The sequence below is a fragment of the Centroberyx gerrardi genome, chromosome 21 (assembly GCF_048128805.1).
Source record: "Centroberyx gerrardi isolate f3 chromosome 21, fCenGer3.hap1.cur.20231027, whole genome shotgun sequence".
NCBI classification, from domain to species: Eukaryota; Metazoa; Chordata; class Actinopteri; order Beryciformes; family Berycidae; genus Centroberyx; species Centroberyx gerrardi.
In genome coordinates, this window is record NC_136017.1 from 19080226 (window position 1) to 19092806 (window position 12581).

At 38.0% G+C, this 12581-nt stretch overlaps 1 protein-coding gene across 1 annotated transcript; it reads right to left on the reverse strand.

Annotated features, from left to right (window-relative positions):
- Positions 1-1556: 1556 nt before the first annotated feature.
- LOC139919756 (chloride intracellular channel protein 5) lies at positions 1557-11207 on the reverse strand. The gene is made up of 6 exons (XM_071909586.2): positions 11144-11207; positions 8957-9066; positions 7978-8103; positions 7454-7560; positions 5263-5444; positions 1557-3848 (listed from the first exon to the last, which is right to left on the reverse strand). The coding sequence occupies exons 1-6, from the start codon at positions 11204-11206 to the stop codon at positions 3687-3689; spliced, it is 750 nt and encodes a 249-aa protein (XP_071765687.1). The 5' UTR covers position 11207; the 3' UTR covers positions 1557-3686.
- Positions 11208-12581: the final 1374 nt, after the last annotated feature.

The following is a 12581-nucleotide window of genomic DNA, read 5'->3' on the forward strand; positions in this document are numbered from 1 at the left end:
GCCTAACTTGTTTTGTTTACACAGGAAGTGAGGGAAGTTAGCCAGACAGCCAACGTATTTGTGCTGTTGAGTCATAATGGACTTCATTAAAGATGAAGATTGAGATTTTGTTTTCAGAAGTTATGAATCTACATGCCATAGAATGAAAAACAATACCAACTTTGGATTTCTTCATACTTATCTTCATACTTTGGAAAATACTGCATGCTAAAGCATTAGCATGTGCACCAGACAGAGCTATCTACCAGAGACACAAAGATTATTTTGGTGCCAATCCTCTCATCAGATCCTGGGTAAGGACACCAGACCTCCCAAGCCCTAAGTGACACTAGAACACCCATGAAACCAAGAGAAATGTATATCTTTTAGGTAGGGTGGTCCAACCTGCCTTTGTAATGATACGGGAAATACAGCACATAAACAGAAATGACAGAAAACACATAAAGAACAAAGACACAGAGAAAATCCTCTAGTTGTGAAATCAGTTTAATAAAGAGTCCCCTAGAGAGGATTATAAGGCCAGAACACAGCAGGCAGGTGTCAGGATTGATTTGGTGCATATAACACTTCAGTTTCGCCAAACACAAAATGGCTGAAACACTTCTGTCTCAATCAAAGTGGTGGTCTGGTGCAATGAGATACAAAACCAGATCTCCATAATTAAATTGGTGATTTTGGTGTTTAAGAAAATAAAGCTGCATTCAAGGCAACTAGGAACTAGGACAATGGAAAAGATGTGACCTACAAGCAAGAAGTACAACGAAGGAGAGGACAATGTCTCCATGAAAGCCTGAACTGATGTGTTGAAATTCGTCTCAAGTCAGAAACCTCCCACTACCCAGTCATACTGCATTCATGTCACATAGGAGAGACAGTAGATATGAGCTTCCTACTTTAAAATACCATCCACCTCAGCTTTCAGATGGTAAATGTTATTTGAGAACTCAGGGTTTGGTGATGGACCAAACTTAGACCTCCTGAATTCTGACATCACCAACAAGACTACTTGCTGGATTTTCAGCTTGTGGTCGACATTGTAATGTTTGGGTTTGCTGTTAAACATGAACTCGAATGTATCATCACTAAGTTCATGTGTCTTGGTGGCTTCAAATGAGTTCAAACATCTGAACACTTCCAAGTTGTGGCTTTTAACCGTGAAGTTGTTCCACTGGTTATTCCTATATGACATGAATGCAGCATTAGCACCTCTGTTGCAATGAAATGGGTGGTTAATAGTGGATGCCGTCACAAACAACACTTCAACCACAACTGAAATTACAATATGGTGCATACAATGAGTGTACAAAATGTTATGATTGCCTATTCTCTTGATGAAATAGATTGACTGGGTAAATCCAGGTGTATGAGAGATTTAAGCCTTGAGATAACTGACACATGGGCTGCAACTCAATATTAAGATGGTGGTTTTAATGTTTTGGAGAAATACAACACGTCAACCAAAATGCCCTGGAAATCAACACCAGGTAAGCCAACCAACACCAAGACCTGCCCGCACTCAGGCTGTCAGTAGCATTAGGTACAAAAGAAGCATGTCAAAGGGCAATCACAATATGAGTAAATAGTCTAATTGCCATCGGTAGTAACATATAGATAGTTCACAGAATTAACTGGTTATAAAACGCACAAATAGAAAATTCTCTTAACTATTCAGGCCTTGACCTCATAGCTTTAAGCTATTCGTTCTGGTTTAACTACTGATTCATCACAGCATTAAGACAGAGACAGACTTCATGAAGAAAATGCCATCAGCTAAGGTGTTGGATGGATGGCTACACTTACAGTATGAGGAGTTAAATTGGGCTTTGGGAGGTGGAGGAACATAACAGAGTAGGGCAACTGGCTGTTTTTAGAAAGTGTGCATAGTTCAAGTGTGGAGTCAACTTGCAAGCATCAACTTTGTAATATGCAGCTTCTGTCTTGCAGTTGTCCAAATGATTGGGGTTATTGAGGGCATCCTCAATAACATGAGCCCATCTCCTCCGAACTATGTATGTGCCATCTTTTATCTAATAAAGAAGATTGCATCTAGTTGAATTCAGTTGAGAAACATTTCAGCTACATACATTTTTGGGGAATTTTACACATGATTTTAACAAATGGGGTGATGAACCAATAAACACGTGTAAAGGCTAGGACACCATTGTATAGCAATCATTCATTTTTCATAGGACCAGAACTGGGACAAACATTGTGTTTCATAGCAGCTGTTATTTAGAGATTAATGAAACACAACAAAGTATGATACGTGAATGAAACTTGTCACTTGTGTGTTTCAGTCCACTGAGTTGGTCGAATTCCACATTTGGCCCATTGATTTGTTTACCTCAACCCTCTGCATGGAAAGACCTTGAGTGAAATTTAAAAGCTCCCGCAAGACCTTAAAGGTCCATCAGCCTCGCTGACTCCCAGAATCCAATGCATCCCCATTTTGATAGATTTTAGGGTAATAACCCTGACGTATTACTGATAAACAAAGGAAAACAGATACATTATGGTCAAGGCCATAGATTTGCATTCACAAGATAACATGATAATGGCTTGTCTACCCGTGTCCTAAGTGAAACAGGCACTCTAGATACATTTTATGGATATTATTGAATGGCTTTAATAAATGGTACAGGCTGCCTCATTTTAATGTTCCACCGAAGTGCTAAGTAAGTAGTTTATTTTTTGTTTCTTTAGGAAACACATTTGAAACATTGTGTTAATGTTCTGTAATTTCACATTTAATTTACACAAAGTGTTAACATTATTTAAAGTTAGTTTGAAAAGTGGATTCCAGCTTACATGTACTGTATATTTCAAAGGTTTTGATTCAAACTTAAAGTGTTAATTTATTGTCAGATTAAATGACTAGGCTAAATGGTTTCTGGTACTGAACGGTAATGCTTAGTTATACATGTTATTTATTTTGTCTTTGCAGTAAATTGGCCCTGCCATTGTCTGAAAAATTAAATCTGCAAGCAGACCTCTCATTTATGGATGTCATTATTTTAAACACCAGATTATAAATGATTAATATACAAACATATATATCACTGTGCAACCCACCTGTGAGTGCACACACACACACACACACACACACACATTATACACAGGTATAATCGCTAGTCCAATTCCAAGCCAATACAAAGATATCATAAATTTAGAGGGAGATATCACATGTATTATTTTAAGTATGGATTTGGATTGGCCTGGTTTACCCTGGAATCATTCCATATCTCTCCATCATTCATTCACTCTCCATTTTACCTCCTCTCCTTCCTTCCTTCACCTATTCTCTTTCCTTCACCCTATTCTCTGTTGTTATTCTACCTCTCCACCTCTTAACCTTACCTTTCCTTCTTTATCTTCATGTGGATTCATTAGGTTTGATCAGCACCCAACAGTTTTATTTCTTTCCTCTTCCCCAGCTTTCCTCACTCACTTACTACGTCCTTACTCCCATCCTTCTTTCCGTTCCTCTTCTATTTAATATCTGTCTATTTTACTTGTTTAACCACCTACAGGTATGCAAACTAAATCCGTCCACGGTTGTCTGAACTTGTTTTTCTCCTCCACCTCTCCTCTCTCTCTCTCATTTATTTTATTCATCTAGCAACGTCTCCGTATGCAATTTTGATCTCTTCTGACCCCCTTCTTTCCTTCATCCTCCTCTCTTCCATTTATTTTATTCGTTTAGCAACATCCAGGTATGCGAATTCGATCTCCCTCTCGGCAGGGCAGGTGCTGGTGAACTCCTCCCTCTGGTAGGCGTGGTTTAAATACCGCCACACCCCCGTCATGTCCGCCGGAATCTCAAACCCGCGGTATTTCCTGGCCACAATCTGGAGACAGAAAGAAGAGTTGGACAGAAGTTGGTGGCGGCAGGAGGCCCAAACATAAACCCACAATCTGCCTAAATACATTCACTGCCCAAGTACATTTCCTTATCTCTTGGTTTGTTTTTTCCCTACAGCTCATAAGAAAGCCTAAATTATACTAAATTAAAGCTGCACTAAGCAATTTTCCAACCAGAAGAGGGTGACAGAAACCGCAACACATTTGTAAATAAACCACAGCAAAGCTGCTGCACTACGGAAGCCCCAAAGGACAAACCTAGTGAAGGACCGTGCATAAAGGCTAATAGCTAAGCTAACTGTACCTACGGAGAAGTGTCTCTGGTTACCAGACTCACTTGAACAAGTTTACGTGCTTGCTTCATCGATTCCGCCATTATGCTATTTTTTTTTCAGGAATGGGAGGGGGAGAGTGCCGCTTTTAAAAAGTGAGGGAGGAGACAAGCTAGTTAAAATGAAAAGCTACTGAATGGGGTGGGAGGAGCTTCGGGTCAGGCCGGGTTTTGACAACAAGCTTTATAAAAGAGGTGAAAACAGCAACATAGCTGGCTGTTGTGTGGATATTGGTTTATATCATTACGTCTCAAGTAAATCTCCACATAGCACAAGTTAGTTTCAGAATTGGTTATAGGATCTGAAATTGCTTATTGCAGGTTTAAAGAATAACGCTGGTGTTTTCTAAGTTAGAGCCAATGGTCTAGGCTTCCCTTCTCCTTTCCATTCTTCCTGCTGGTGTCTGCACACAGTCAGCATAGTTGGAGATATCAGGCTCGTTTTCCTCCCTTCAGAAGAAGCCATTTGCTGCCATTAATTTGTGTACAGTATGAAAAACAACTACTCATACTACTCAAACTCATACATATTCATTTCTGGGTTTATAGATCATGGTTGGGACAAATACAGTGGCTAGCACATTTTTGCACATTTTCTCTTGCTACAAAATTAATTCATAATACATTTATTTGGCATGGATTATCAGTGATCTTTCTATTATTATTATTATTATTATTATTATTATTATTATTATATATTTTACAGGTTCAGAGTATCCAAAGTTACTTTTTTGTGAAATGAGATTGAACTGTTTGTCTGGCCTATCATGCCAAGCCTACCTCAAGAAATGTGTTTTCATCACTATTTATTGCAGCATTTCTTTAGCGACAAAACAAATTCCACTACAAGTGAGCGTAAATACTATTTTGCAATGAGGAAATTTTTGCCAATTTAGCCATTTCCATTAAGCCTTTGTATTTCAATACATCATAATTTGAATAGAATACTTGGATGCAAACCCAGCTGTAGTAATAAGTTAGCAGATATGGGTGTTAACTTAATGCCAAAATGTAAAACGTTCCCTTGATAGCTAGAGAGATGGATAGATGGTTTGTACTAGAGTATGAACCTTGAGGATGTGTAGTTTAGGCAGCAGGTTGCAGTCGGCCAGGGTGAGTTCAGGTCCGTCTAAGAAGCTTCTGGAAGATTCTGGCAGATCTCCTGTGGCGTCGGCATCGATTTCCTCAGACAGGGGAGTCCTCAGGAATTCATCGAGACGCCGCAGGGACTTCAACAAGGCTTTCTCTAAGGCTGGACAGACACAGATAGATAGATAGAAACACAGGTACAGAGAGAAAGAGAAGCAAACACAAACATATACTTAAAAGCGTTCAGGTGGCGTAACAAACCCTCTGGCAGCCATATTGGAGGTTCTCAGCTCTTGGCAACATTTGGAGAATAGATTGAAATGCACACCAGTATTAGTGGGGTGCTGGCTCACAAGAACAAAGATTCAAAGTAAAACATTGACTGCGTTTACATGGACTTGAGTATCCCGGTTATGAGGCTTATCCCGGTTTTGATCATATTCGGGATATGGCGTTTACATGGAACACAGAGAAATCTGGTTATTCATATCCCCATATACATGATAGTATCCCGGTTACTGATTACTGCATTCTATTTGCGCAGGCGCCTGTGATGTTTACAACACAAACCGGCAATTTTGAAATCGTTAATCTGATATTCCTCTGTAACTGTTAACCTTAAATTAATTTGACTGTGGCTATTGAAAATGAGACCACTTTGGATTATAGCGGGCTATAAGCGGCTATAAGCTATATTTAGTATTTTCCACCGTGACCTGACTTGCTCCACTGTATGTGTTGGGAAACTGGCGTCCTGTAGTCTGTATACTACAGACTTGAATAGGTCAGCATTTTGATGCTTTCTCCCATCTAAACTGCCAAGTATATTTAATTCTTACATCACCGAAAGACAAAACTCAGTTTCCTCATCGCTCCAGAAGTGAGATGCTCTTGTTGCCGCCATTGTTTGTGTTTTTCTGTTACGTCACTTGGCTGAAGCCGCGCCTGCGCAGGTAGTCAGCAGCGGTTAGAAACCGGGATAAGATGTATACATGCAACAGTATCCCGGTGTACTCCTGCTAGCATAATCGGGTTTCTCAAAACCGGGATAAGGGCTTATCCAGGTTTCTGAAATCGGGATATGATGTTTACATGTGCAAACACAAAAACGGGATACTTCAAAAACCCGATCATAACCGGGATACTCAAGTCAATGTAAACGCAGTCATTGTAGCTGCACTCCCATAGCTCCGATGCAGAATTCTTTATTGTCTAAAAAAAAACGTTTCAACAACAACATTTGGCAACAACAACTGACTTAATTTCTGAACTTACAACTTGGTGCAACAATACGGAATAGACATGATTCATTTCTGTACTGATGATTTTATGTTTAGATAATGTCAGCTTGTTAGCTAGCTAGCTAGTATCTGGTTAGCTGTCACCACTGCTTGTTGTAAACACATATGCACACTAGCTAATGTTATGTAGTTAGTTTTAGTTGGTTTTAGTTAGTTAGTCAGTTTAACATTAACATTAGTGCTAAATTAGCTAACAAGGCCAAAAACCAACAGTTTGTTCAGGTTAACTGAGCTGACTCTTCTCAAGCTACAACTCAGAGTGTTTTAGAGTAGAGACTAGGGCTAAAGACAAGACAGTTTACTGTGTCACAGTAAGTAAAATCGAAAGTCTGATGTAGGTTAACATTAGGAAACAAATCTACCTCATCAGACTTTCGATTTTACTTAAAATAGTACAACAACCACACCAAAAAAAATCCTTTTCAGATAACTCTTTTTCTAGCCTGGTTGTTCTATATTTAGAAATTATTTGCACACAACAAATTTTCCAATGTACGTCCATGATGGCACCAGCCGTGGTTGCTAGGAAATATCTGATGTAACTGCTAAGCCTCTATAGGGGCTTTCTCTGGATCTACAAAGAGATATACACATTTTCACTTTAATAAGTTCAAAATTTTAACTGGACGGCCGTATCAGTTGCCTAAAAGCTGCCTAAAAATTCCAAACCAATTACAAATATTCAGTTTTTCCCCCAGAATTTCATTGAAACCCAGGACAATAATAATAATGGAAACTTAATGCCAAATATTTTTCAATATCTGAACACTGAGGAAACTGCTCTTCCTGAATTAACTGAATTGAAGGCAGTCGTCACACGTAGGTACACACAAACATACACACACACACACACACACACACACACACTCACCGTCGTTGGTGTCTTTCCTGGGGTTTTTGATGTAAGCTGAGAACTTAGCGAAGACGTCGATGCCGGCTGTGTTGGATTCACGATGTTTGGTAGCCAGTCTGGGGTAGCTGGGGTTAAAGAGACATAAGAGAAGTCATATCCGCAAAAAGTCCACTTTTCAGGAATTTAGTGAATCAGCTGTTGCCCATGTATTTTGACATTTTATAATGCATTATCAATGGTCTGGCTTAGACTTTGAGTCCTCTACAAGTACGAAAATCATGTTGAAAATCAATGAACAGGAAAATTAAGCTATCCAATTTGAGTTTGACCAATGTGGATTTTTGAAGACTGATCCCAATGTTTTTGGATTGAAGCTGGCAATAGCAGATATTTTCAATTTCTTTAAATTTGACCATTTTCATGTTAAAAAATGATATCTAAATCTAAGTATTCAGTGTTTCCTCCAGAATTGTATTCTTGTTAGAGTGGAAAAGCCTCTGAAACAACATTTAGACCATGGGACTATGTGTGTATTTCTGTACCGGGGTGGTGTCAGTTTATCCTCCAGGAACTCCTCTATCTTATTGACGTCGACCTTGACCTCCCCATTAAAGGTGACAAAGGGAGGGTTGGTTCCTGGAGCGAGGTCCTGCAGGTCAGCCGGCTTCCTGCCCAGTGCAAACACACAAAGCAACATTTACACATTCACAAAACACATGCGGTTTTTTATCATAGCCATTATGTTTTTTTATCATTGACCCTCTTCTGTATTAAGAAAAAGAGTGACTTGATTTTATCCACTTAACCACAATTTCAAGACATTATGAGAATAAAATTAATTAAAATAGAATCAACTCCACTCTGACTGTTACTGTCTGTTCTAGGTCTGTATAACTAAAAAATGAATAGTTCAAATATTTTAGTTTGGAAATTTATCGTTTAGACACTAATAAGACAAAAAAAATGTAAATGCACTGGCTAATTGCATACATTTAAAGTCATTCATTCTATTCATTTTAGCTCAATTTGAGTCAATTTCTTAAATGATAATACTTCATTTAATGCAATTTCATGAATGGCAATACTTTGAATACTCAGATTTGAGTATGTCATATAACTGAAACCTTACAAAATAGATCAAATACTTTCTGAATGTATATTCTATTTTATTCTATTCTATTCTATGCCATCAGAAAATTTTAGAACATTCACTGCTTCTCATAGCTGGAAATGAGGGGAAAATCACTGGCAATGTTTATCAAACTATCATAATTCATTTGGATCATTGAGTTAGTCTGAATATGAATATGAATTTAAATATATATCTATAAATATATTACATATTATGCCTCTGTGAGTGAAAACAGTAAAAAGTTTGATGCTTACCACATTATTTTGTTTACATTTTTATTTCAAACTATTGTTTTTTTAGTTTAAATTTTCAATCTTATGTTTCCACATATGTTCACAAACTTGACAGCTGTAGTGTGTGTGTGTGTGTGTGTGTACACAGTACGTTACCGCTTGAGGTCTACAGTGGTGACGTTGAAGATGACTCCCTTAAGCCACAGGATCATAAACAGTCTCTGGGAGAATGGACAGTTACCAATGCTCTCCCCATCACTTCCCGCCTACGCACACACACACACACACACACACATACACACACACACACACACACATACGTAAACGGACAAAGAGACACACCAAGAAAGAGAGAGAAAATGAGAGTACATTAGATCAATCTTAAAGTGAGCGCAACTGACGCATATAACCTACAAAATAGTATTAAGTCAGTATATAATAAAACATTTATGAAACAATCTTGATCCATAATGTCATATCTGTAGCCATGTAGGTTCTGCTGAGAAGTTGGTTTGTTTTTCATTTTTCTGGGATTTAATCAGCAATAAACTTTAAAATGATGCACAATGACCAGACCTAGGCCTAGGTTTTGCAATTTTGATTATTTTTTAGATCTGATGAGTATTTTGGGTATAAAAAAAAACATGCTACAAAGAAAAAAAAAATCAAAATTTACTTTTTTGTATTTTTATGGTATGTCCTGTGTAGTGATCATCAGGTCTCCACTGAACAGAACAAGAAAATACATACAGAGTTTTGCATTGAAATGTTTTGTCTTTGTTACTCTCAGAATTCATTCTTGTTTTGATAAAGAAGTGTAACTTTGCACCTTATGTATCTCACAAAGGCTTTGTCTCATAGCATGAAATTAAAAAGTGCAAACTCCTTGGCCTTTTCTGTGCCAGTTTTTACATTGATTTCATATAATCACATGAAACAGAATATTCTATGAATTTCATAGCCTATTGCTGATGAATGGTACTTCAGATGGCGACTTCACTGACAAGAACGACAGTCCATCCACACACAGTCCATCTCAAACTGTAAGGAAGCTTCTGTGCTCAATTTCATGAGAAGATCGTTCTCTCCACGACAACTTGGGAAGAACACAAGTATCGACTTGGCGTTCTTGGATTTAGGTTACATTAAAGCATGGCATGCATGGAGTTTGCGAAAGAGACCAGAGACTGATGTCTTCTACAGTCGACAAAAATGAATTGACGGGTCTCAAGAGGCTACACTACATTACGTCTCCCCAAAAATCCCTATAATATGAAGATGAATAAACAATTAATTCCACTTGCAATTTGAAATTGATTTGTCTGTTATGTTCTGTTTTGGTGTGGGGACACTACAAGCATGGTGGTGAGCTGCCCAAACAGATTTGGTTGCCTGACACAACCCTGACATTGGATCTTCTGGAGTTCAGAAAACCTGTTTTTATCAACAATCATAAGCTAACAGGATTGCTAACCCTCCTGACTTAGAACGGCCCATTCAGCGGTTCAGAAGCCTTTTTTTTTTAATCAACAATCATAAGCTAACAGGATGGCTAACTCTGCTGGCTTAGAACGTCCCATTCAGCGGTTCAGAAACCTTTTTTTTTTATCAACAATCATAAGCTAACAGGATGGCTAACTCTGCTGGCTTGAAACAGCCCATCCACCAGTTCAGAAACCAAAAAGTTTAAATATGTAAAATAGTTAAACCAGCAGTAGGGCCAGAAAGTTAGCCAGTACCAAATCTGTTTGGGCGCCTTACCCCATGCTAGCAGTGTACCCATAGCAAATCAGACTGTGAACAAACCATAAAAGACAAATGGAAAAGGAAATTAATAAAAGGAAAAGTAATCCATAAATAACTGATAAACATTCAGTTTACATTGCTCTAAGCAATCCAATGGATTGAAATTTCAAGCATGTAGTCTGTAGTATGTAAAAGATTATATTTTAAACATAACTTCCCAACCCTGCACTCTGAAACAAAACATTTTGTAAGGTTAAAAAATACAATTCTGTAACAATTTTCCTAATTGGTTTAGGTAATTCTAACTGAAATGAAGTAGGATCATTTATAAGACTGACTCAAATCCAGCTAAAATAATTCGAATGAATGACTTTAATGGCATTGTAGTGTCTAAATGACAAATTTCCATCAAATCAAATTAAACTATAGGCTACATTATCTAGCTACATTTATCCAATAACATTCACTCAGATACTTTAACAGATATTAAACCAGTGTCTTTTCTTGAAATTGTGTTTATTTGGATAAAATCAACTTAATAATTTTCCTAATACCAAAGAGGGTCAGTGTTTTTTTTTAGGTGTGCCCATCTCTTACCTTGACAAACAACTCAATGGTAGGGAAGCCCAACTTTTTAGCTGCAATGTCGAACCAGGCCATGGTGACCGATCCAGTTCAACAGAAAGACTTGGATATTTTTCCCAGAATTATTTCTTAGTACTCACAACACGTATATCTCTCTCAAGTTAATATGCGTCATCGATAAGCTGATCAACGATTAGTACACCTGATAAACATGTATTCTTCATGATGTGACAAACAAGTCCTCTTAACTGCGAAAAAAAACTGTTTGATTTCCTATCTGGTCTTGAAAGACAGCTGCAACAAAACCAAAAGTTTTAAACTCAGGCCAGATGTAATACAATCCACCGTTATTCCAGTCAGTTTAGTCCATAACTGCGGTTCTGTAAGCCACTATAAACTGTCTGCTGTCCGCCACCAACCAGATCCATGTCTGTCACTATGTGTCTGTCTGTCTGTCTGTATATTTGGTTGAATGACTGATTACTGTCTGTCTATCGGACTGCCTGACTATTCCTCTGACTGGCTGGTTGTCTGTTTTTTTTCTGGTTTCTATGGTATGTGAGTGTCTCCTCCACACACAATCCCTCTTTGTTGGAGCAAATATTAAACTCAGTCTCAAGTGTGTGTGTGTGCGTGTGTGTGTGTGTGTGTGTGTGGATATTTAAAGGCCAGCATCGATGCTGTTGTTTTTTTGGATTGAATCTGATTTTTTGTGCCAGTATTCAATATCGAGACATAGAGACCCGCATTGCCTTCTTTTAAGGTCATGTTACATGGAAAGATTTTGAGACAATGTAGATGGATAATACGTTTTTCCTTTTACATTGCTGGAAAAACACACACACTCACTCATACACAAATGCACACACACACATACGCGCTACGGTTAGACTAATATATGGGGTCGATATTGTCCTTTAATTGAAAATCAGATCTGGTCCAGTCTGTGTGGTCCACCTCTGATATGATGGATATGATGCAGTTTGACTGATTACATATTTGTTATAGAATTGATCACACTGAACTGATTCTAATAAGACATTTCAGATTCCACATAAGTATGCATGAATATGTGTATTATTATTAGTAGTAATAGCAATAGTAGTGGCAGGTAGTAGTAGTAGTAGTAGTAGTAGCCTGGGTTTCAATAGAGAGTTTTAGTCTATCTATCTATCTATCTATCTATCTATCTATCTATCTATCTATCTTTTTGGGTCCTTTTTGAGAAGAACCGATATAAACACTACAATCTGACTTGAGGTCAGTGTTAGTGTGAATGTAGGAGGCAGAGAACAGTGTAAGAGCTTTTTCTTAGGTCAGCTGAGTGGGCAGCAGTGGAATCTCTGGTCACACACAATGTATCACTGATTGTGTATTGTGGCAGGGATTGAAGGATCTTTTTCACACCCACAGAAGCTGAGATGTTTTCTCTCTTCTCTCTTTCTTTATT

Coding starts and splice junctions, on each gene's coding strand:
- LOC139919756 (XM_071909586.2), bottom strand. CDS start 11,206: ATGGCCTGGTTCGACATTGCAGCTAAAAAGTTGGGCTTCCCTACCATT. Junction 7,561..7,977: donor GATAAACTGACACCACCCCG/GTACAGAAATAC, acceptor CTTTAACCCCAG/CTACCCCAGACTGGCTACCA. Junction 5,445..7,453: donor CAGGAAAGACACCAACGACG/GTGAGTGTGTGT, acceptor GTGTCTGTCCAG/CCTTAGAGAAAGCCTTGTTG.